Genomic DNA, 26,459 nt, shown 5'->3' on the forward strand with positions numbered 1-26,459 from the left:
GTAATATCCTAAACTGGAAAGTCACTATTGTAAAAAAAAAATTCTCGTGGACTAACAAGCACAATATTCCCCACTGATATGTAGTATAATAGAAGTTTAAATGATAAAGTTCCATTACATCCCACCGCTGACCCCACACTCTGCACTTGTGTTTGCCATCACAGCATAATTGGGAAAACTAATTAGTCTTATGTAAATGTAATTTCCTTGTGGCGTGGTGGTAAATCTGAGCTCAGCTTACTTCATTTATTCTCAATTTGTGTTACTGTCCAAAGTTTTCCTCTGTTGTTGCTTTTTTTCTTCATTCACACATGAATCCCTGGAAGGTCAGAAACATGCCAATGTTTATGTACAGCTACAGCCAGGATATCCTCCTAGTTTGTTCTGCTCAGCTCTGATCATAACCTCAGGAAATGAATGCAGCTGCTTCTCATTCACAGTGGAGCATCTCTTCAAACGTGGTATTTTAGTGTGTGCGTCTGCTCTCTGAAGGTCACCATCTTCAATGTGTGAGTGGGTGGAGATCTAGTGAGTAATCTGGACACCTGGCTTGGAGGAGTTGAGCCATAGGTCACTATATGAAGCCTCTTAGATGTGTAGGATCTTGTGTGTGGTCTAGTGTGAGTTTAAGTGGCTGTGATTTGATTAGATGTGCTCCATTTGTGTGTATATTCACTCAGATGGTCTCTACATTTCAAGTAGACAGCAATAGTGCATCTTGCTTTTTACTGAAATACCCCCCCCTCCCCCTCCCCCTCCCCCATTCATATTTGGCGCTTAATAGCCCTTGATGGACTTGGACATCGATTTTAAGCAAATCTTGAACAAACAGCATTTTATCTAGCCAGCCAGACAAGTGAAAGGCAGTCAAGATGGCCAGACTTGTGGAAGCATCTTCAAGGAGTTTCAGGGCTGCATTAACAAGCTAGTGAGCTGAAACTGTACACAAACACTGGAGGTATGCAAAGTGAACTCACCAGCCACCGAGTCGTGCTCTCAGAATAAGTGCAGTGCATTAAGACAGAAAGACAGAGACAGGAGTTGAAGGCATTTAGTCCAAATTGTTTAACATATTTGCTAAATGAAAGCTTATCGGGTCCCTCTGGGAAATGAGGCCTCCCATCACAGGAAGCAGGCCAATTTCACAGGAAGGCCTTAATTCAGGCTGCAATCAGGCTGTAAATCTTTGCCCACAGAAATCCCTCTGTTCTCGCTCTTCCTCTTTTTATCTTCCATCTTCTGACTCTCTTCCATCTGTCTGTCTGTCTGCTCTGTTTCTGTCTCCAAGCTGTCTTTGAAGACCATATGCCTCCTTCCAGTGATGTGTTTTCTACTTGTTTCTTTTCTTTCTGGTCTCACTTCTCGCTTTCTACAGCCCATTTCCTCCTTTTTTTTTCCTCCTTCACCAACCTCGCTGGGTCAGTTTGCAAATAATAATCTTAGTAATGGCAGAGTAATTGGAAAACAACTTCTCTCTGGGGAACAAGCTGACGTAAGGCCTGCAGCAAGAAAATTGGTTCTGATGACCAGAATAGCCTCTCTTTCAGTGTGTGTGTGTTCCCTGCATATATACAGTAATGGCTTTTGGCCGAACAGCAGCAGAGTGCATGAACAATGTCTCATGCAGCCTCATATGCCCTCTTTATTTTCCTACATAAAACATGTCAGTCCATCAAAGAGAACTGATGGCAGATACACAAAGAAATAATGACAATACTTGTATTAAAAATAGTGTTTCTTTGAGAATGTTTCGCTTTTTGTTTAATTTTTAAAAATAGACGTTAAAAACTAACAAGGAAAAAAACATGACCCTTTGTAAACACACAAAATTCTAATGAAGCTAAAGCCGCACTCTGGGGAAATCAAGAAAAATAAAGTCAGCTGTGACAAAGGAAAACACAGTGAACTTCACACACACAAACTAAAATCTGACTTCAAAAACTGATGTAAACAACAAAAGTTCAGTCAGATTTTTTGTGCCCCGGCTCCATTTATTTGTTTGTTAATTTAGAATTTAGTTTTGTATGTCTATGTGTTAATGTTTACCTCATTTCCCCAAAGTTACTAGAAGGTAGCTCATAGGTAGCTAAAGGATTAGGTTGATATTTTGGGAAATACACTTTGTTGCTTTGTTGTCGAGTGTTGCATGAAAAGACTCCCTGTACAGCAAATATAGTACCAGAGCATGGAGACTATTAGCATATACTGCCATACAGACTTGAAGAAGCAGAAAACAGCTGGCCTGGTTACTGTGTGCAAAAAAGAAGGCAAGTTTATCCAAATTATGAACCTCAGTTAGTGACTTTTACATTTAGGGTTTTGTACGGCTTAAATAAGCACAATATAATATAATGATTAGTGAGGTTTAGAGATAATGAAAGAAGGATTTCATGTTAGGAGCATTGCTCTATTCCTTTAATACGGACATTTATGTTCCCCCTGTGATGATTTGTGGTAACTGTGGTGATCCCCTGGCTTTAAATTTAGCCCTATCCAATACTTTGATTTTTTAGTTGGTTCAATATCAGAATCACTACACCAAGTACAGCCGCACACTGCTGCTAACATAGCTGTCTAGGCTCTTACTGTTGTTTTAAATTTGCGCAGGGCCGTAGGCATCAGCATTTTATTCACTGGTCGCTGACAGTTGCTGAGTTGTGCGCTGGTCGTTCTCACTGACTGGATGTAAAAGATGGATGTAAAAGATGATGTTTTCTAACTGCCAGCAGGGGGCAGTGATTTTGGTTGAAATGAAATCCGATTATATATAATGCTATGAGAAAACGGCCCTACTTCTCACTCAGTTTGTTACTTCAGTAAACATTTTTCCAACAAGTTCATGGTCTCAATTGCTAGTTTCAAGACTTTTTGAAAACAACATGGTGTTCACTTTGTAAATTATGGTCTCATTTAGAGTACAATAGGCAATAAAACTGTGTTTTTTTAAGGACGGTCTGCCTTGTAATTTACAGGTTGCTAGCATGTTGCTGTGTGTATTGTTCTCGCCATCAGATGGCAACTGCAAAATTGCAAACTCAAGGTTCTCAAAATGGCAGCCCACAAAATAATGGGAGATGCCATGATCGCTGTGTTCACCTTTAATTTACAGTCTGTGGTCGTGAGTTCATGTCTTCGTGTTTCACCCATCAGGTATCACTCGTACAGAAAAAGACAAAGGGACGCTCTATGAACTGACCTTTAGAGGGGAGTCGAGTCATGAATTCAAACGTCTGGTCTTCTTCCGACCCTTCGGACCGCTGCTGAAGGTGAAAAATGAGAAGGTGGACACATCGAGTGTCCCGATCAACATCATCGTCCCGCTGTCCAGACGAACAGACAAGTTCAAACAGTTCATGCACAACTTCAGGTGAGGCTTGGCGAACCTTTGTTGAATTCTTAATGTATTTACAGCTTTTAATTGCCAAGTCAAACAACCAACGTGGCATAAGCAGAAGCACCACAGTAAATTATTCATGATGGTTCTCTGTATCACACGTAACTAATTCAGTAAAATGCGATACTTGGTGTTACTAAAACACAGTTTCAGTTCCAGTTTCACATTCTAATGGAGGCTCACGCAGATGAGGACAAGGAATGGGGTAGCTTAGAGGAAAGAAAATTAACACCACGTTTTTTCGTTATTCGAGAAGGCACATGTAATTAACTTTTTTTTTAAAAAACTGCATGTGTAATGTTATCAGTTAATTTAGTTTGGTGCTGGAAGGCGTAATCAGAATGTAAGCAAATCTGAGAACGATTTAAATGACGAGAATAAGAATATAGAGGTCCTTACAGATCTTAGCTCCGTTTTTCATCAGTCAGGTCAGGACCACAAGGAATGTAATTTCATACAAATCTTTGATGAGTATAGCTGACATGCATCTTAAATATAGTATGCGGTGTAGATTTATTCACGAGTAGATCCAAGCTAGTATGTGTATGAGACAGAATAATGACGGATTTTTCATAAAGAAATAGCATAAAGGTCGGAATCTGTGTTATTGGAGCCCAGAAAGGTAAAAATAAAATGACTCACTTCTGTCGCTTTTGTTAAATTTCACTTTTATATTGTGAATAGCAGTCAAAGCATAAAACCTAACAGCAAAACATGCTTGTTTCAGCTCTGCAGTCAGTCACAGTCAGTTCAGGAAATGTCCTCCTTAATGTCTGTGATTTATTGTGCTCCCGCTGCTGCTTATCACAGCTCTTTTTACATGGTAAATCCTGCTTAGTAGCAGTGTTGCAGCCCATTAAAGTGCCCCCCTGGGCAGACCAGCAGTGGTTGATATACAGCGTGGCAAGAAGTGTACTTACTTGAAAGACTTGGCGAGTCGCTGAGCAAACACTTTATGCTCATCCATATTAAAGGTGCACTAACAGAAACCGTGTGTGTTCGTATTTGTGAGGAAATGTTTAGGGAGGTTAACATTGAATAACTGCGTGCTTATTACAAATTCCTTATGTGCAGTTAGGAATATAACAGCATTTTTAATGATATGTTGCAGAATTTGGAGATAAAATGTGAATTCACACCAACTGCAAGTTATGCAGACAGGAGCTGTGGATCTTAAAATGAGGATCTTGCATGATAAAATAATTAGAACTGATTTTTTTGCTCTCTGGTCCCAGTGACAAACTGCAGAATGTCTCATCAGATCCCAGCAAAAAATCAATTTACTTTAATAATGCTGACATTTAGAGAGCGCCTTTTATACAACAGTTTCTATAATGACAGGAAAAAATTGTATTATTCATGACTATTCAGTATCTTCGGCACGTAGTTCATTTTTAATTATCTTCTGCTCATCTAGTTGACTTTTATGAGGATTTATTTCCCCCATGTGCTTCTGGGGAAAATTCTGACAAATGTGTGTTCACATCTGTGCATAATGTGTGAGAGTCTCGTGGGAGAGGTGTATTATCTGCAGCATGTGCGTGATATATTTGACATATCTCCATCAGGGCGCCTTTAGGCAACTCCACCTGGTCTCTCTTTGACTCGCAAATAAGCTCCCTCTGTGACTTAATATGTGCCATAAGAGGAAGAGCCAGGAATATACCTGAAAATTAAGTTAATTTTCACTGTCAATTAATTTCTTTGTGAATTATCTAGCAGAATCAGCCTTTTCATGCATGTTTTTTCCAAGTGTGACTCCAAAACCCCAATAAATAAATTTATAGCTGTATAAAACTGAAAAAATTGTCAAATCCTTACATTTCAGAAGACAACATGGGGAAATTCTTTAATTCTGATTAATTATACAAGTTTGACTCTCTTATTTCAGCACTAGAGACAATAAAACATACAAACAGGTGCCTTCTTTTTAAAACCCCTTATTTGAACACTGATCTCTTCCTTTCTCCAATCTCCCTGTACTTAGTTAATGTATGCTTTCATCCCTTATGTCCCTTCCTTAGTGTGTTCGTGTGTCTTTGTGTGCAGGGAAGTCTGTGTGCGTCAGGACGGCCGGGTCCATCTGACAGTGGTGTATTTTGGGAAAGAGCAGATGAGCGAAGTCCGCAGCACTCTTGAGAACACATCCAGGTGGGTTGGAACAGCGGCCAAGATCAGATATTTGAATTAGAGGCCAAACGCAGAATATGAGATGCAATTTATGTAATGAAACGAAAGCTGCCGCAGTCACGCACCCTCTCACAGAAGCAGACGCTGTAAAAACATTTCCGCTATTTCCACGATTGCACAAACGTCTCTTCAATTTTTTTTTTTTAATAATCTGTCTCTCTCTCACGACACACTAGCACAAAACACACACACACACCTCCTGGCTCGGCGTCCTGCCACAGCCAGTCATCTGTCTGATGAATAATGTAGCAGTGTGCCACCCATGCCGAGGAGCTGAGAGCCACCAGCCAACACAGATAAATTACAACACGCCTGTGATCATCCCTGACTCAAGCTGCCCTCTCACACGGACCTTGACACCCACACCTCTGGAGACGATCGCTGTCGGCTGATCAAGAGTCAGAGCCACTGTGGACTGAGCCGCAGATTCCCTGAGGGGGTTGCTATGGTGATGCTTGTTGATTTCCCAGCCTCGAAGGTTTTTGTGCGGCCTTGAATCAGTCGGACTATCTCCAGTATCACACAGCGTCTCTTTGTCTCTTTGTGTTGAGAGGAAAATGTAGAGATTAAAAAAAAGGCAGCATTGCATACTCTTAAAGTAAAGTGTCACATGGCGTGCAAAGAAGGCAAATTCAGAACCTGTGAATTTGGAAAGAAGATCACAAAAACACACAAAAAACTGACATTTTATTGATTTTAGCATTGATGCATTCATAAGGGAATAAGAAAAGCCTTCTATGAAAAATGCACAGAATTGAGAACAGTTGGTGCTGAAGTCAAGGTGCAATCAGTGTCCTGTAATTTTTCTCCCAGAGCAGCAGTTCTGCTTTGAACTCTTTTTATATTCTTCTCACAGTCTAACAATGTGTTCATCAGTTATGTAGCAGCATATCTGGATGGGAATCGTTGCCTGTAATCAACTCTGTGCCCCTCTTTTCTTCTATCTAGCTTTCCGCCTGTGCTTGAAATGAATAGGAATCATCACTGAAAGATAACTACCTGTGGTTCCATTATCTTTAACCCAAAGCAGACAAACACGTACAGTATGGGCACAGATACAGATAAAACTTGTATTAGGCTCGCAGGGAAAGTTGCATGAATGTGTGTGCGGTTGCAACTAAGGCTAATTTTTTAAACCGTTATCTATCAGTGCTATGAAAGTCATGAATAATTCTAGTAGTCCATCACAAAATAACAGCTCCCACAGGAATTCATTCATTTTGTCTGACTAACCCCCAAATATTTTTAAAATTACAATTAAAATTACTATGATTATAATGATTGTTATTAGATATAGCCAGTCTGCTGGGCTGAAGTGAGCTAATATTAATGTTAGCATGCACTTGCTAACACATGCTAATTAGCTCTAAGCCTAAAGTACTTCTGAGCCCAAAGTAAATGCCATTCAGTTTGGAAAAATTTAAAGTTCCACTTCTGTTGTTGAACTCATCTCATCTCAGCACCACACAGTTAGCAGTTTTGAAAATATGTCCTTCATGTCTAAAATGACTTAGATGTGACTTTACACTGTTGTTTTTATCTAGAATGCGCAGATCTATGAAATTCTTGCCTCATTTTCCACCTGCACGTACTTAATTGATGCAACTCAAGCACACCAGCTCACCTACGACTCTTCTCAACCACTGTGGAACTACTCTGCACTAAACAATGACAAGTTGAAATATTGGAGTAATTCAGTCAAAGATTTTTGAATCAGAAATAGATTTTCAAGAGGTAAAACCATGCAGAAAGCTCAACCCTGCTGGGACTATTTCCCTGCGTCTATGTTTATGAGACGCTACAGTTTCAAGGTGGAAATGCTCAGCCATGCTGTTCACTTCTTCTTTCGCTCATGTTGTATAGGGAAAAAAAACACCATTTGAATATGTAACTAGGTTTAAAAAAAAAAAAAGCAAATAAAAGTGAAATGTGTTTTTTTTAACTTGGAGGGGGTTTTAATCATTTAAAAAACTGGATAAATTCAAATTGTGCTATGTCAGTTGTGCTGGATAAAGAGTAAAGAATCCTTAAATGAAAAACAAGCACAAAGTCGTTGAACCCAATTTTGGTCATTTTACTAAATAAATAGCTTAAAGAACTAATCATTTTCCACAGTCATTTAAACTAATTGCCTGGTCATCCTCTACATGCATTCAAATGTGAGAAAATGATTATTTTATTTAGTTCTTTTGCTAAAATCATTTATATTCCAGTGTAACCCTCTAAACCCAAGACCAAACCTTAAAATAAGAGGACTGGCCAAAGTGTCGGTTCTCTGAAAGTGTCAAACTGAATTGCTTCTCACGAAGCTACAGTTCAAATGAGAGTAGACACACACACACATCTTAATTCCCAAAACAAGTCAATATCTCTTTACAGCAGTGTTGCCATCATTAGTGGCTGATAAGATTCTGTGCTGCCCTTCCAACAAATTAAATTCACCCCTACAAACTCTGCTCACAAACAACCCCTAGCTATTCGTCTTTTTTTTCTAAAATCACATTACAGTCACACTCAGGTGATAATTATTTGGGGGCATTTATCCAAAATCAAACCAGTTTACTGTATCAAAAGCTAAAATAAACAGAAACTAGGCACAAAAACAAAACAGCATTGCTCCAGAAAAATCAGGGTCTCAGTCTTCAAGCTTTTTTCTCCCAGACACCAGGGATGCTGTTTAAAATAGAGACTCGGCTGCTGTTCTGTCAGATATTTCTCTTACACATCCACACTTCAAAGCGTGAACTCAGACTCAAACCATCGGGGGGCATGTAAGTTTCAGAGCCTTACATGCTCAAGAATAATGATTCAAAACAACACGAGATAGAGAGGAGAAGCAGATAGTGAGCGAGCATGAGGGAGATTGTGTGTGAAGGAGGGAGAAGAATGAGTGCTCTGTTTTAAGGAGATACCAGTCAATGCATATGAATAATTACTGTGTTTCAGCCGCAGAAGGGAGATGATAGCTGAGGGGAAAACAGCGGGAGAGGCAGTTAGAGGTGAGGTGTAAAGATAAGACGAGAGAGGCCAAATAACCTGGAAAAAACACAGATGTAGGAAATTGGACGACGACTAAAGAGACTAGAAGTGTGAATAGACAAAGAAAAACAGAGGATGAGATCACTCTGTCACTCCTTCGGCTACAACTTTTATCTTTCTACTGTAGCAACTTGCCTGTCATAATTTGTGGTATTTCGTTTAGTTCACCGACAGGTCAACAGTCCTCTGAAGAGCCTCTGACAGCTCTGCAGGAAACCAGAGGATAACGCTGAGCGGAAGTTGATTGAGAGAAGATTATGAGTGGATGAAACGAAGTCCAAATCATAGATGAGTTTGAAAGCTATCCAATATTCATTCTGAAGAGAGCATGTGCCGTTGCAGATCGCCATTACAGACCCATTCTGCAAATTACTCTGCGTTATTAACTTGTAGCTGTCTTGCCTGAGGGCTCAGCCAGAGAGTCATCACAAGTCTACATTTTTTATGGCCTGTGCTTACCTCTCCATTACGTACGTGGACTGCTTATTCCCCAGCCTACTATAGAGCACAGGGTTTTCTTATTGTACAGTATTGTCCAGAGAGGATAACAGCAGCTTTTCCTGCTCTGTGAACAGCAACCAGGTGACAGCCAAACATGAAATGAGTCATTTTAAATTCTCCACAGGTACAAAAAAAAAAACAGAGGGAGAAGACAGCTGCTGACTGGCTTTGCTGCATCAGAAAATATTGAGAGATGATGAGTAAATGGAAGCAGATCAGAGTCTGCAGGCTTGCTAGTAGCTCTGCAAAGCTGAGCCAAGGCAGAGCACAAAACACAATATACAGCTGAGGCTGATGGGGATGTTCTTGGTTTTAGTTGTTTGGCTATTAAGTGTTTGACAAACTGACATTTTGACCAGAAGGAGCAGATTAAGGCAGTGCATTGCTTCCACGCCAGAAAAACAAAACAGATCAGAATCTTGTTATAACCTGAGAATGGTATGAAAAGATGTTTTCACGTTATAAGAATACTCTATAGCAGGGGTGTCAGGTCAATTTGATCTCAAGTGGACCGGACCATTAAAATAATAGCATAATAACTTATAAATAACAACAACTCCAAATTCCCCCCCCCCCCCCCCCCCCTTTGTTTTAGTGTGAAAAAAATACAGGTACATTCTGAAAATGTTCACACTTAATGAAAAATCTTTGAGAAAACATTATGAACAACCTGGAAATTCTTAAGAATTGTTTTAAGGTCATTTCAACAATATTGTACCGCATTTTATCCTTTACACATGTAATTTACATCTTAAATATCACAGTCTATCTAGAACTCAGAAGTATAGTATTTTGCTTTATGATCAGCACAGGTTGTCAAGATCTTTAAATTATTTAAAATTTGTAGTTTTATAAATTTACAATTAATATCTTCTCTGCAGGGCTGCACAGTACAGTAGTGGTTAGCACTTTCGCCTTGCACCAAGAAGATCCCCGGTTCAAATCCCGGCCTGGGATCTTTCTGCATGGAGTTTGCATGTTCTCCCTGTGCATGCGTGGGTTTTCTCCGGGTACTCCGGCTTCCTCCCACAGTCCAAAAATATGCTGAGGTTAATTGGTGACTCTAAATTGCCCGTAGGTGTGAATGTGAGTGTGATTGTTTGTCTGTATATGTAGCCCTGCGACAGACTGGCAACCTGTCCAGGGTGTCCCCTGCCTTCGCCCGAGTCAGCTGAGATAGGCTTCAGCACCCCCGTGACCCTGGTGAGGATAAAGAGGTGTATAGAGAATGGATGAATGGATCTTCTCTGCAATTTTAGCCCTTTGCAAAGTCATCCTGACGGCCAGTTTGGACCCTCTGGAGGACCGCTTTTGGCCCTCGAACCATATGTTTGACACCCCTGCTCTATAGAGAATAAAAAATACAGAACAAAACAAAGAATGTTATGTCAAATTTGATTATTTTCACCATGAAGGAATAAATATTTGTTTTTCCAACATACGGCATCTTTACAACAGAATGGATGTCATGAAACAAGCGTGTACGAATATAATGGAAATTATAATGGACACATTGAGAGTGGGGTCATTAACCAGAAATATCAAGTCAATGTGTCCATTATTTGCATTGCGTAGAGCGGCACATCTGTGATGCACAAAATTAATGCGCTTATTGATGGTAATTTGTGGAATGTTGTCGCACATTTTGAGAGACAGGATTACGTTGTTGGACACATCCATCCACAGCTGTCTGAAATTATTTCTTTGACAACAAATAGAGCAGTTGTGAACATTCAGGCACCTCTTTACGGTTTTAGCTGACATGCCAGCGTCTAGCAGCGTATTTATCTTGTCATCTGTGACGTGTTATTTTAAATAACAGCATTTTAAGATGGCCATCATAGGGATGTCTGTGTACTGGTCACACAGTCTGATCATTATCCTTTGAAGGCACATCAAAGCATTATACATACATCATATATGCACATATGTATCACAGTGTTATCACCGTATCAGCCACTGTGCTCAATATCAACAGAATCTTTCAACTCAAACATAAAGTAGAATCAACTTCAACCATATTCCTCTACTTACCCACTCCTGCACATTTCCTTATTCAAATCTTTCTACATGGAGTTTGCATGTTCTCCCTGTGCATGCGTGGGTTTTCTCCGGCTACTCTAGCTTCCTCCCACAACCCAAAAACATGTAGCTAATTGGTCATTCTGGCACTGTGATAGGGTGACCTCCGCCTTTGTCCTAAGTCAGCTGGGATTGACTCCAATCCCTCCACAGTCCTACTGACGTGGTGTATAGGTAATGGATGGATGGATGTTGATGTTATAGTGTGATACTGATCTGTTTTTCTTTTTCTAGTTGGGCAGGAATATGCCTCGACGAATTAAGAAATAAAAGTTGTCCAAAAAAAACCTAAACATTTGAGCCAAATTTCATGGAGGTCTGAAACCCATTAAAGTCATAAATATCACCCTCGTCGTGGCTACAGAGGAGAAGATGGTGAATCATCAAAGTCAGCAGGGTTTGTCCTCTGGGAACCATGAATGCCTGTACACAGTTTGTCAATCCATCCAGTAGTCGTTAGGTTTTTCAGTGTGGGCCAAAGTGGTGAAGTGACTAACCTTGCCATCCATAGAGCTAGCCTAAAAAGCAAGCATGCTTCTCTTATGTCCCATAAAAGCCTTGAGAATGAAAAGAAGCCTGACTGTTGGAACATATGAAGAGCTTATAGTCAAGACTGTATTCAGCAAACATCATGTTTGCAGTCAGTTTTCCCCTCCCTGTCCTGACTGAGCAGAACTAACAGGATCAGACCTGCTGCTGAGACACAACAGGGTAGCTCTTTACAGGCTTCTCACTCTGACACAATTTCAACAATTTAGCTGCTACTAGGTACCAGCCATCACGCCTACAGTAAACAAATTGACTATTTTAGGCCATAAAAAAGGGGCTGCTGCCTGTTGGTTAGATGGAAGAAAAATAGCGGGATGTAAAAAGTAATTTAGAAAACAAGGATTGTGCGGATTAAGTGGACTCCACTTAACACACAACAGTAGCGCCTGTGCCTGCGTTCATATTTTTAGTCTTGCATTTGGGAGACACACACAGACACACACACACACAGACTCACACACACACACACACACACACACACACACACACACACACACACACACACACACACACACACACATGTTTGTACTTCTGTCTTAGTGAGGACATCCATAGGCGTAATGCATTTCCTAGAGCCTTACCCTAACCTTAACCATCACAGCTGATCGCCTAACCCTAATCCTTACCCTAACCCTAACCAAACCTCAATTCATACCTGTTCTCTAAAAACAAGTCTTCACCCTCAAACATGGCTGTTTCAAAGTGAGGACCGGCCAAAATGTCCTCACTTTGTAAAAATGTCCTCACTTTGATAGTTAAATGCAGAAAATGGTACTCACCATGTAGCAAGTACAAGAACACACACACACACACACACACACACACACACACACACACACACACACACACACACACACACACACATGTTTGTACTTCTATCTTAGTGAGGACATCCATAGGCGTAATGCATTTCCTAGAGCCTTACCCTAACCTTAACCATCACAACTGATCGCCTAACCCTAATCCTTACCCTAACCCTAACCAAACCTCAATTCATACCTGTTCTCTAAAAACAAGTCTTCACCCTCAAACATGGCTGTTTCAAAGTGAGGACCGGCCAAAATGTCCTCACTTTGTAAAAATGTCCTCACTTTGATAGTTAAATGCAGAAAATGGTCCTCACAATGTAGCAAGTACAAGAACACACACACACACACACACACACACACACACACACACACACACACACACACACACACACACACACACACACACACACACATCCAAATGCCTGTGAGCATTATTTAAACTGCTAAAGCACTCAGACCTGCACATACACACCATGCACTTCCCAGGATGAATAGAGATTTGGCTCTCTGGAAATAGACACAAGCACCTTTTCCCCTAAATATTATTAGCAGTCAAGATATTATCACCACCATTTATCTACTAATGAATTATTTAAAACTACATGTCTTTAAAAACATAAATATGCACAGAACACAATTGGCTCAGTTTAGCAGAAAGACTAAAAAGAAGCAGAAACAACTAGGCTGGCTCTGTCCAGAGGTAAATATCCCTGAAGCCCACTAATTGCTATGTTGTATCTTGTTTGTACAAACATCTTTAACTAGCAGTCGATTTTTTGTTTTATTTTTTACAGTGCAAAGGCAGATTTTTTCTCTCCTTCAAATATTTAAGCGGCTCCTTGCTATACAACCCTCTACAGAATGAAGCAGGTAATGCAAAGGATGAGTGGCTGGAGTCTTCAAGCAATATATCAATATAGTATTTATATCTAACTTTGCATATCCTCTTCTTCTCAGTGAGGAATGTTTGTTGTCAAGACAGATTTACATCCATTCAGTTCCCTTTCAAAGTGAAACCTACTCACAGTGTTTAGTGCTTTGGGCCCAAATATGCCACAAACATACTTATAATGTTGTTTAATTGTGTAGAAATGTAAAAAACAAACAAACAAAAAGACATCTACAAAGGCCAGAAATCTGTTCTGTAGAAACAATACGGAATATGGAAAACACACTTATTTGACTTAATGAAAGTAACATTTTATACCCCTCACTGTACAACCACTTACACTCAGTCTAGCCTGTCTTAGGACAAGTTACCAAAGTTGGCATCAGCAACTCTGAAATCACATTATATTATGCTATTTAAATCTGCAAAGTGTAAAATAATAACTTTTACATATTTTTTGTTCAGAATAATTAGTAAAGTAATAGCCAACAAGTTTTACATGTGTAATCTTGCAAACTATTTATTGACAACCTATTGTATACTTTTAAACACTTCAGTGTCAAAATCGCTTCATGTAGCTGCTCAATGAAAGTTTTCATGCATTTCCCCTGTTTCTACTCTTTATGCTAAGCTAAGCTAACTGACTGCTAGCTGTTTCTTCGTATTTAGCGTACAGGTCTGAGCATACAAAGTCAGGCATAAGCCGTTTTGAAATATTAGATATGTAACATTTCTGCTTCATCAATCTGTTAGTGTGACAGCATCCTGTCATTCAGTCAAAGGTCACTTTTACATTGATTTTCCTCACGGCTGTGTTGAGATACACCACAGTGATGGAGAGCCATGATACACACCCATGGTTTAAGATTACATCTTGTGTGGTATCATACATGATAATCCACTGAATAACAAAAGACGACATCTTAATCAAGACCAAGCTTTCGAACTAGCCAAATAATTAATAGCCTAGTTTATTTATGATTTCTGACTTACTTAATGAACAGTTAATGAAATATCCTGGCTGCTGTAATAAACTCACAACTATGTAACAACTGATTTAAATGAAGCTTATAAACTCTGTCAGACAACTCACCTGAGGTAAAAAAAAAAAAAAAGAAGAAGAAGTACAAATTGTGACTTGCTGTTAGATGCTGATCGATCCTGTCTCCATGGCAGGATAAGTGATGAGTAATTAAGTTACTGCTGTTGTTAGTTATGCATAAATCTTTGGCAACATACGTGTGAATCCTGGTGCTGGTTTTTAATAAGCTTAGAGCAAAGACTACTACAAACAGCTGGAAGCAACAAACTAAATCTCACCTCCTGACAACATTTTACCAAAACCTGGATTACATTTATTACTAGTGAACCTCATTAATCTGACATCTTCTGTCTTCTTTGCAGCAAAGTTTTATTTTTTCTAGACATTTTAGTTTGTAACAGAAGTGAAATTGTTGTGAAAATTGGTGCTGAAATGTGGAAAATCACATAACTCAAAGTACTGTTGCTCATGCTTGTGCCACGTTAAAAGTGATATGGAAATGTTTCTAGGTGGGACCTAATAAGATTGTTGTAACAACTTTTACATAAAAGTAACCAGGATTCTCTTTCGGACATAAAGCCATGTTTAGTTGCTGTCTTGTTAATGGAAGGGAATACATGTCAGAAAGGTGCTTTAGAGATGCAAGGAGTGTAGAGATGCTGTAGACTTGCTGCTCTTTCACACCAAAATGAGCCTGCTGAGGTAGTACGGACATCTCATTTGAATGCATTCTAGGATGCATTGTTGAACACGAAAAAAAACAAAATCATGGTTGTTGACGATAGCCACAGTGGTGCAGAAAGAATCTTTTCTCTGGATGGCTATATCATAGAAGAAGTGTCAAACTTTGAGTTCCTGGGTTCGATCATCAATGCAAAAGGGAACTGCACCCAAGAGATCAAAAGAAGACTTGTAATGGCCTGAAGCATAGTGCAAAACATGACCAAGCTGTGGAAAAGTAAACTTCTTTCATTCCTCAAGGTCAGACTACTGAGATCAACAGCCTTTGCAGTGGCATCATGTGGCTCCAAATCCTGGACTATGAAGTCAGCAGATAAAATGAGTTTGGACGCTTTTGAATGTGGTGCTGCTACTGCAGGATCCTGAGGATACCATGGGCAGACAAGAGAACAAATGCATGTGTACTCAGGGAGCTAGGAATTTAAAAAAAAACAAAAAAACACTAACATCATCCCAAGGAAACTCAGCTACTTTGGTCATGCTAGCAGGCATCACTGCCTTGAGAAAACAATCATTCAAGGGATGGTTAATGGAAAGGGAAAGAGAAGTAGACCTGCAGCGAGTTGGCCTGGCGACATCAAAGAGATCACAGGAACTGGAATTGCGGAAGCTATTAGAACTGCTGCTGACGATGGCGCTCTCTCATTCGAACCACACCAGCATTTACTTATGCTGCGTGACTTAAGAGAGAGAAAGAGGATGCCTTGGACATCTTCTGAGCATGTCCAACTGGAACCAGATCCTGGAAGAAACCTAGAACTCCCTGGAGGTATTACATATCTCATCTGGCCTGGGAATGTCTCGGGATCTCCCAGGAGTAACTGGAATGATGGATTGCCTTCTTTAGCCTGCTGAGACCCCAACCAGACTCCGGATATGCAGAAGAAAATGAATGAATGAATTGAAGTTGATTCAATCTTCCCATCAAACCCTAACAGAATGTAACTAAGCCTAAACTATTCCTTTGAAACAGAAGGAAAAAAACCAAAACCACATAATTTCTCAATGTTATTATATTGTCTGGTGTGTTTTCAATAATTAAGCAAATATTTGCTCACTGAGTCATTGAGATACTCCTCTTAGAAATTTACAGTTCCTCTTCGACAAATGAGCTTCTTTTCCCCATTAGAGCTGAGACTGAATCAACTGGTGTTGCATTAGCATTGTTCGAGACAAACACAGCTATTGTTCTCCATCTCCGCCATCTGTGGACAGTTTAGTGCCAGCGGGTGGGTTCACCTCTCCTGGGACTCTGTGTAGATTTTGAAACAAACTGACTCTGTTTCGATTCATGAACTGTAGACAGAAGTGGAGACTGTGCTCTGTGACGTACCTACTGACTGACAGCACATAAGAACATATGGACAGCGACATCCAGACACATTGTAATTTTATCAAAGATTTCATCCACTGTCTGAAGCCATCAGAAGATGTTTTTACTGCAGCTGTTGTTCAGACAGACGAAAAAGATGCTCGTAACTGGCCTCATGTTTATGTTTCTCTGGGATTTAGGGCCGTAGTGGATGAAAAGGTTTCATTCTGCCTTATTTATGGGAGCGGCTGAAAGGATAAACGCGAGACAAAGGCAATGACACAGACACACACATGAATAAATACACTGATGCACACGATTCACACACATAAACAGCAGAGAGATGGTGATGTGGGGAGCATGATTCAAGCTGCCTCGGGCGAAATGTCTCCTCTGGTCATCCTGGTTTCCTCTAACAAAGCTGTGTGTGTTTGCCTTTGTGTACCTGCCCCCTGTCCACTGTTTTCCATGTGTTGTGTTACCCAACATCACATGAACCAAGTAGGAGGTTTGATCCTGTTTGTTCTGCTTCAGAGTGAGACATGTGAACCAGTTTTTCCTCACTATCCTCTATCCAGCGTCAGTGCATGTGTGAGTTTGTGTATTTGTCTCTGTGTGTGTGTGTGTGTGTGTGTGTGTGTGTGTGTGTGTGTGTGTGTGTGTGTGTGTGTGTGTGTGTGTGTGTGTGTGAGTAAAGGATTAGTCACTAACAGTGTGAATTGTTATGGTTAAGGGGAAAAGCCACAGCTGTGTACATCTGGATCCAGCTGTTTCTCTTTCCTCGTACCACAGCCTTGAAAAACGCCAGGCCAGCGATGGAGGAAGCTTTGTTTTTCAGCGTGCTTAATTGTCGGTTCCGGTTGAAACTTGTGGAGAATCAGGATGAGAAGAGCAAGAGTTTGTGAAGTGATGTGAACTTTTGGAGGAGCATTCATACAGCCGTTATGCTTTCATCTAAAGGCACAAAAGGCACAACAGACGATTAAATATAATAGTTATTTAAGATGGAATTTTGGCAGAGGATCCCAAGATTTAGTAGAAATGCAGAAGGCGGATTCGTGCCCTCATCTTTTCAGGTTATGTTGCACTTTGGTGGTGCACATTCCTAAACTAATTGCTTGATAAAATAGTTAAATGGCCTCAAACTAATTGCCACCAAGTGATAAAATGAGATAAAAAAAATGATAACTAAACAAAAAATAATACATCAGACATTCCGTTTCGGTGCAGTAATAAGTTGCATGAAATTCAAGGAGCAAGATTAAAGTTCAGTAGAGAAATGAATTAACTAAAGGTGCCAAACAACTACAGAATTTTTATTGATGTGAAATATATCAGCATAAACATAATTAATACAAGGAATATATACATAAAACAGAGGTCAAGAAATGCCATACATACTTAATAACACCTATTCAAAGTATGTAGTGTTGATATTCTAGGGAAGAATCTGTGTTATATCATAGCAGAGAATATCTCCTCAAAATCCTGACTGAAATGAAGTCTTGCTTTAGGACAACATTTTGTATTCTCTTTTCGTCTCCGCTGCAAGAACTGTTTCATCTCATTTGGATAAGATCTTTTGTTTCAAATAGATTCATCAAACATGTAACATCAGTTTTTTTGTGCTGAAAGATGACTGACTTCTGCTTCTGTGTGTCTCTGTCCCTGTACCTTTAAAGGGAGGCGAACTTCAAGAACTACACTCTGCTGCAGCTGGACGAGGAGTTTTCTCGGGGACGGGGTCTAGACGTGGGGGCTCGAGCTTGGAAGGCAGGGAACGTGCTGCTTTTCTTCTGTGACGTGGACATTTACTTCAACGCCGACTTCCTCAACACCTGCCGACTCAACACACAGCCCGGTGAGACGTCGGAACAAATTAATGGACTTTACATTAAAGACGCAAGGAATGCATTTATGCCTAGTCCAAACTTCAGTTGAAGCTGTCTGTAATTACGCTGCAGATAGTCAGAAACTGTATGGAGCTATCTTGTATAATAAGTACTGAAAGAGCCAAAATGAATTTATAATAAAAGTATAAATGCAATTAGGAAGTGTCAATCAAACTTTTTTTGGTTAAACCAGCTTTCAGAAATACTTTTTTTCAGGATATGAATAACTACTTAAAGAATTCTGACTGCACTGTTTCCGTTTCAGATGACTATTGGATTTTTGATTCATCTGAGATAGCCAAAAAGATAAATAAAATATGTTTGGCTGTGCTAAATTAAAGATATATTTGATTGAATTAAAAACTGCATTGCAGGGATTGTGAATCTCATTAATTTAAATGTGGATATGTGGAATTCTTATTTCAGATAGACAAAATTGATTTGTAGATATCAAAAATATGACTTAGACAAGAATTATTAGAGATACATTCATTGCTGTTTCTCTGCATCTCAGGTAAAAAGGTGTTCTACCCGGTGTTATTCAGTCAATACAACCCCACTCTGATCTACGGCAGTCCAGAGCACGTCCCACCTGTGGAGCAACAGCTGGTAAGAGACGCACAATCAAATCCGTCTTCTCCCTCCTTTTTTCCAAACACTGTGCAATCCACTTGTGGAAAATATCGCACTCAGTGTGGTGCTACATTTCTAAGAGGTTTAGAAATATTTCCCTTCCCCTGCTGTGAAGTGTACAAATCCTTCCTGTGTGTGTTGAAGTGATACGCTTCTTTTCATAAGCTCTAACGCTCAGTTCTTTTCCCTGCAGGTGATCAAGAAAGACACAGGCTTCTGGAGGGATTTCGGTTTCGGAATGACATGCCAATACAGGTCCGACTTCATCAACATAGGTAAATATTACAGAATAACAGCATTCACAGCACCACATGTATGGTGCTCACGCCCATCATGAAGTCTTAGCAATGCAGGAATTCATAAACAGTAGCTCCCGGGGGTTGATTATCTGTGTAGAGGCGTTACATAATGCAGGGTAAAAATGAGCTACTTCAGTGGCTACAAAAATAGGCACACTGCTACGCTAATGGTGCCATAGCTTAATGGACATAAAAAACATCAGAACACAAATGGCTCAGTATTGCATTACTTTTCTTAACAGGGAGGAGATCTTATTATATTATTATGCACAGAACAGCTCAGAGCAGCAGCATATATTAGCATATCTCACCGCCCCGCATCCGCTCCATCTGTATATTGGGCAAGGAATATTGGCTCTCAAGACAGATTTACATCAATTTAGTTTCCCACCAAAGTGTCATCAATTATAGTCCGCAGCGGAGTTCATGGTTTTTAGTGCAAACACGCACACAAGGGCATGCAAATATTCTCTCTTAACTGTGCTGAAGTGTAAAGCACAGCTCCAAGGCCAGATGATGGCTTTAAAGAATAGTTTGACATTCTGGGGTAAAACTTGTGCTTACTCACTTTCTTGCTGGGAGTTATATGCAAGTACATGTGTTTATTTATGTTTACCCCTGGGGATCCAAATGAATAAACAAAGAGAAGATTGATTCCACTGTTTTGTCTGTGCAGTGAGTGTTTAGCTTCAGCAGGCAGCATCTCAGCTTGAATATGGGAAAACCGTTAGCGTGGCTTTGCTGAAATTTAACACAGTCTGCCTACCAGCACCTCTAATGCCTCCTTTCCACATGTGTGAGTCATGATGTGTTTGTGAAACTCCTCCTTCTGTTTTTTTTTTTCTGATCCAGCACTTGCCTTGAAAAATGTGAACTTGCATATCAGAAAGACCGAATGCTTGACCAGGAAGTTAGAGAACCAGATAAATCTATTGTATTATCTGTTATGTGTTTAGAGTCAAATTATGGAAATGTATAATTTTAAAAAATCATTTGGCTAGTTTTAGCAGTTTGGCTAGTTTTAGTAGTTTCTACTTACTGCTCACATGGTTGGCTACACACCAAGCAGGCCACTTAGTTCTCACAATGTATCACTGGTCCTGTTTTTGTTGTAGTAATGCTCCATGTGCATATTCTAAAAAAAACTGCATGGTGACAAAATTAATAAAATCTCTCCTTTGGCTGTAGTAAATTTGACATTTTTATGTAAAGAAATGTATTTATTTGCATTGTACACTAGGGGACGCATTCCATCTATCATATGTAATCACAGACATCAAACAAATCCGTATGGGAATTAACCATAAAGTCCAATTTAGGCTCTTTGCCTATGGTCTGCAAAGGTACATGCTGTAAATTTCATCATCCACCCATGTCAGCAAAGGCAAATTTGTGTCTGACCAGACTGTCCACACTGGAAGCTTTCAGACTGCAAATGTACCTAGAAATGGCACTCAAAACAAATGCTTGTTTTGAGGAGATTCTCCTTCATCCACACCTTTATATCTATCATTAAAATAGTTGTAATTGAAGTAATTGCTGATGAACATGGGTGTTCCTATAACTTGCACAGGCCTGCTCTCATCAAAGGTGCCCCAACAAAGTGGAGAACTGTAAATTCTCCAGAAATCTTGTGACGTGTCCAACCGCTTTGCTCAGCATACCCCAGAGATATTCACACTGACAGCATGGCACAGCCCAGTCTGTCGCCAGACGCTACATTCTGTCAAAACAGCAAAGTTGTAGCCTTTCGGAAAGATCCACGCCTGTGTTTTTCTGTGTTAAATATGAGGAACAATGCGATGGTCTGCATAGCAGAGTACCAACTGTAAAGTGAACAGAACCACATGCGCCTCTTCTGTCTGCTTTCAAAATATGTAGTGATCCTCTGCACATGGATGCAGAAACAATAACATGTTCACTGTTAACATTTTCACTTTAAAACAGTGTTTTAAAACACAATGGTTTTAGCTCACTTTCAGAAATATTTTTAGTAGATACTGACATGCCTGAAAAAGCATATTACACAACCATTCACGGACACAGATCGTGTGGGAAGACCTCTAATTCGTTTTCTCTGTTAAAGTCAGTTTTCTTCCAGGAAAGTGTCCGATGATAGCATGATGTGCACGATAACTCAGGAAACAACACGTAGCGACTGATAAGACCCAATCGGAAATTGAACATTGGTGACTGTCATTGTTTTTTTCATCATCCAGACCACAATGCAAGTGCGAAGTTTTCCAGCTAAAACGGGATCAGCAGCATTTCCAAAAGTCTCCGTTTTAGAAGTCCCAAATTGCAAGTGGGCTGTGGATGCTAGTTGTAAATGTAGCATAAATAATGCATTTTAAAATTAAAATCTACTAGTGTCTCGTGTGGATGCAGCCCAAAGCTCATTCTTGAACATGTAAACAGAGAGCCACCAGGCTCTTAATGCTAAACAAAGCTGATTGCAGCTGTAGCTTCATGTTTTTGTGCAGACATAGGAGTGGCATCAGACTTCTCATCTATCTGTTAACAAGGAATTAATTATATGTTTTCCATAAAAACCCAACTATTCCTTCATAAACATCATTTAGTCATGAAAGTCTATGGTCTTCGCTAGACGTAAAATATGTTTTTAGGCCATGATTGTACACTCAGAGACAATGAACAAGTCATCCATCACGCTCAGATATCTGTCTTATCTCTGTTTAGCCCTACAGCTTGAGTTAAAAAAAAGAGAGACAGAGACAGACGGCATAATCAAAATAAAACTGCAGGGAGACAAAGAGCAAGAAAAAGCTGGCATGAATGCTTCAGACATCTACAAGATGCCGGTTTAAACACGTCTGGTCAAAACTCAAAATGTGCTACTGACCCCTTAACAAGAAACAGACCACAGTGTGATTATGATCACAGGCTGCAAACTCTAATTAGGACTCACAATCAGCATCTGTTGAAAGGAAATAAACACAAGACTGAAAACATAAATTGTGGAGAAAAATCTTTGTACATACAATCTCCACATTACACAACAACACATCCTCTGATGATGCGCTAACAGCTTTATGTTCTCGTTCTGTTCTCTCAGGAGGTTTTGACATCGACATCAAAGGCTGGGGTGGTGAAGACGTCCACCTCTACAGAAAATACCTCCACAGCAACCTTTTGGTGGTGCGAGCGCCGTCGCGAGGTTTGTTCCACCTGTGGCACGAGAAGCAATGCGCTGATGAGCTCCCTCCTGACCAGTACCGCATGTGCATGCAGTCCAAGGCAATGAATGAGGCCTCGCACGGTCAGCTGGGGATGCTCTTCTTCAGGCACGAGATCGAAGCTCACCTACGCAAGCAAAAACAACAGCAAAACTCAAACCCCAAGAAGACATGAAGTCCCAAAGCTGTGACTGCAGCGACTGAAATCAGTTACACCAGAGCAGGTGAACTCAGCCGGTCAGAACTTGATTTTCCTTCATTATTTGCTTTCTTGTTGAGATTTAGATACAAAGATACTAAAAATGTGAAGCGACAGAATGAAGATGGCGTAGCTTCGCACAAAGACCGGAAACAACAGGAAATGGCTAGCCTGGTTCTGTCAGAAGGTTAAATACAGCTGCTTACTCATTAATTAATCTGCACATAAAAGAACCGATTGCTCAACTATTTGAGTGGGCAACCCGTAAATAGGGGCTATAGTCCCCGAAGTTGTGGTCATAGATTCAAATCCGACCCACATTTCCTGTCTCTCTCTCCACTGTCCTCTATCATAAAGGCCAAAAAATTACTTAAAAGAAAATGACAACCTCTGATGTTTTAAGTATTTTTTGTGTTGGACTGTTTCTTGCCGAAAACTGAAATGATGAAGAAACAGAAAGATATTTTTAACCTTTAGACAGAGCCAGTTTAGCTTTTACAGTTTTCAGTCTTCATGCTAAGCTAAGCTAAGCTACCACAGACTGAAGCTCCATATAAGAGAGGCATCAACTTCATCTAACACTCGGCTAGAAATCAGATTGATAGTTCCCAAAACTGTTCCTTTAATGAAAAATGTGAAGACTTTTTTTTTATTTAAAAAAGACAACTTTATGAGGACATAACTTCAAGATACAATCAGTTAAGCCTGACTGAAGTGCTCGAGGCATGGATCTGCACAACTAGAGCGAAGGTTTGTTGGACATTATTCAGCATATTTCCTGGATCATCCACCTGTAATTTAAAGTCTTTTCAAAGCTTTTTAGAACAAAGCATGGAGACTCATTTTGAACTATAACCTTGTGCCTTCTGTGAATAAAATCTGGACATTGTCTCTTTTTATGGTCAGTGAAAACTAAACCTCCCTGCAGCTTTCATATGTAGGGAAATGGAGCCACCCAGTGGACGGAACGTGGCCTGCATGTGGCTGAACAATCAGTGAAGGACTCTTAAAGCCTGGAATGGCCTTGTAAAACATGTTTTTTTATATAAATTATTGATCGATAACCTCCATTATTTTATTTATGCTTATTGCTTTTTTGTAAAGCCCACATGTTGTCAGGTTTTTGTTTTTCTTATTCCATCAGCAATTGTTGCCTGGACAGTATTATGTTGAGATTATTCACCTCCATAATGAAGTGAAAATGGTGCTGAGTGGCATAAATGAAATTATCTCCAGATATTTGTCAGTGACCTTTAAATATAAGATGTATGTGTTTATGCCCACAATGCATTTATAGATAAGTTAATTTTAAAGTGTTTAATTTAGGACAAAACATGCATAAACATGTAGAGTACTTTGTGTTTATGTGACATTACTAATTTGTCAACACACAAAAGTAATGTATAGAGAAAGTAAATTAAAATTATTGACACTGACGATGACTTGACAAGTCAGAATGAGACTATAATATTTTTAATTTTATGTCAAATGTGATTTGTGTAAAAAAAAAAACAGAATGAAAAAGAGATGGGAAAATCCGTAGGGCAATAATGAAGGAAAATGTGATGTAACTGTCGCAGTTACCAGAGATGCTGCAGGTGACCATCCTCATCAGCTGCCTCAGTGGTTATATTCTGTTTGTTTTAATGTAGTCGCCCAGAAAGATTTTCTTCTCTCAATAAATGTTCCAGCACTTCCTCAGTCCTTACAGGAAACTAAAACAAGCTATTTTGTTTTGTTTTTTGTCTGAAAAGAGGCACTTTTTGACTTGTAGTTGAAGCATTCCTTGAAACATCAGATGACTTGCTTTAATTTTTCAAGTTTTTTTAAACTTTATGTAAATGAGTTAAATAAACATTTTTGCGCATTATGTACATTTTATTCCAACGTGTTTAATTCTGTCATCTACTGTTATTATCACGTGTTATCCAGCTATAGGGTGAACTGTCTGATATAAAAGTTTCATTTTGCTTCATCATGAGTCCTTTATGTTACATGAAATAATTCAGAAATGTGTTATTTATTTAAATTAATTAATCTTGGAGCTTGAACGTATTCATTATTTCATAAATAAATACAAAAAAAATGTCAAGAAAAATTTCTAGTTAAAACAAAAAATGTTATTTTTTGTAATGGGACACTTTTCTGGTTTCACAGATACAAAGTAAATCTATTTTTATCATGGTAGAAAATGCCATCCTTTGCTGTTAAAAGTCTACTTTTATGAGAAAAGTTCCCCTACAAACAGATGGAGATGCAGGCAGGTTCCAGAGGAGGCTACTTGGTTCCTCATCGTCCAGAACTGAACTGGATAAGAACCGGAAGTTATCCAGTGGAAAAGGTAAAAATGGTCAACAGAGACCCCTGTGATTAATTAGCCCTCCTCCTTTCATCTGTGTGAGAGGCGCTTTACTGCTTTAAGCATCAAAACATTTTAATTATGTGCTGTAAAAACATATGTTGAACTAAAAAGATTGCATAGATAGCCGTTATTTTTCCTTGTTAATACATGGCGCATACGTTACCCATAATGCAACAGCCGCCGATGTCTGGTAAGGTTTTTTTAATCCTGTTTTTTTTTTACAGTGAGACAACTTAAATATTTTTATATATGTGCAGTTTACTCACGTAGAACAGTCAAGTTGAAAAGTGAAACGAAATTTGTATTGCCTGCAGTTAACTGTCAGCTGCCCTGAATTATGCTTAAACAACATAAATACATGTTGTATTCAACGTTAATATGTCAAATAAATATAATTTACAATGTTATAGTACCAGCTTGTTAGGACCTGTGTGTCTGTGGTCAGTCACTGTGGTGGTTCATAGAGTGGATAAGACTCCTCTTTCAAACAAACTGAAGAGGTTATCCAAAAGACTGCAAATGAAATGAAAACAGTACATCACAAGTGATTCTCTGTTTTAGAAATTTTAGATAAAACTTTAATGTTGTCGGTGACCAATTTTCAGTTATTGAGAGCTTGAATCCATAATTTAAAACAAGGCTTCCAACTTGAACTCTTCGTGAAAGATTTGAAACACACACACACACACACACACACACACACACACACGCACGTGTGTGTGTGTGTGTGTGTGTGCACTGCCTGGCCAAAAAAAGTTACACACTCTAATATTTCATTGGACCACCTTTAGCTCTGAGAACAACACACATTCACTGTGGCATCGTTTCAATAAGCTTCTGCAATGTCGCAACATTTGTTTCTGTCCAGAGTTGGATTAATTTTCTACCAAGATCTTATATTGATGATGGGAGTCGGACCGCTGTGCAAAGTCTTCTCCAGAACATCTCAAAGATTCTCAATGGGGCTGAGGTCTGGACTCTGTGGACGACAATCCATGTGTGAAAATGACGTCTCATGCTCCCTGATCCACTCATTCACAGTGTGAGCCCCATGAATCCTAACATCGTCATCTTGGAAGATGTCCATGCCATCAGGAAGAAAAACTCCACTGATGTAAAGACCTGCTCATTCAGTATATTCAGGTAGTCAGCTGACCTCCTTCTTTGGGAACATAATGTTGCTGAACCTGACCAACCCCAGATCATAACCCTAACCCCCACAGGCTTGTAGACACTAGCCTTGATGAGTACATCGCTTCATCTGCCCCTCTTCTTACTGGGATGTGCCCATCACTTTGGACCAGGGTAAATATGGACTCATTAGACCAC

At 39.6% G+C, this 26,459-nt stretch overlaps 1 protein-coding gene across 1 annotated transcript in view; it reads left to right on the plus strand.

The window, feature by feature from the left end:
* Positions 1–24,642, plus strand: part of csgalnact1a (chondroitin sulfate N-acetylgalactosaminyltransferase 1a) — a 39,514-nt gene extending 14,872 nt beyond the window's left edge. Inside the window, exons 3-8 of the mRNA XM_022208552.2 lie at positions 3,151–3,367; positions 5,444–5,545; positions 18,231–18,409; positions 18,955–19,049; positions 19,267–19,348; positions 22,449–24,642. Coding sequence (XP_022064244.1) covers positions 3,151–3,367; positions 5,444–5,545; positions 18,231–18,409; positions 18,955–19,049; positions 19,267–19,348; positions 22,449–22,744 — 971 coding nt within the window. The 3' untranslated portion in view covers positions 22,745–24,642. The remainder of the gene's footprint in view (positions 1–3,150; positions 3,368–5,443; positions 5,546–18,230; positions 18,410–18,954; positions 19,050–19,266; positions 19,349–22,448) is intronic.
* The last annotated feature ends 1,817 nt before the right edge of the window (positions 24,643–26,459 follow it).

Source organism: Acanthochromis polyacanthus, chromosome 18, assembly GCF_021347895.1.
Source record: "Acanthochromis polyacanthus isolate Apoly-LR-REF ecotype Palm Island chromosome 18, KAUST_Apoly_ChrSc, whole genome shotgun sequence".
Classification (NCBI taxonomy): domain Eukaryota; kingdom Metazoa; phylum Chordata; class Actinopteri; family Pomacentridae; genus Acanthochromis; species Acanthochromis polyacanthus.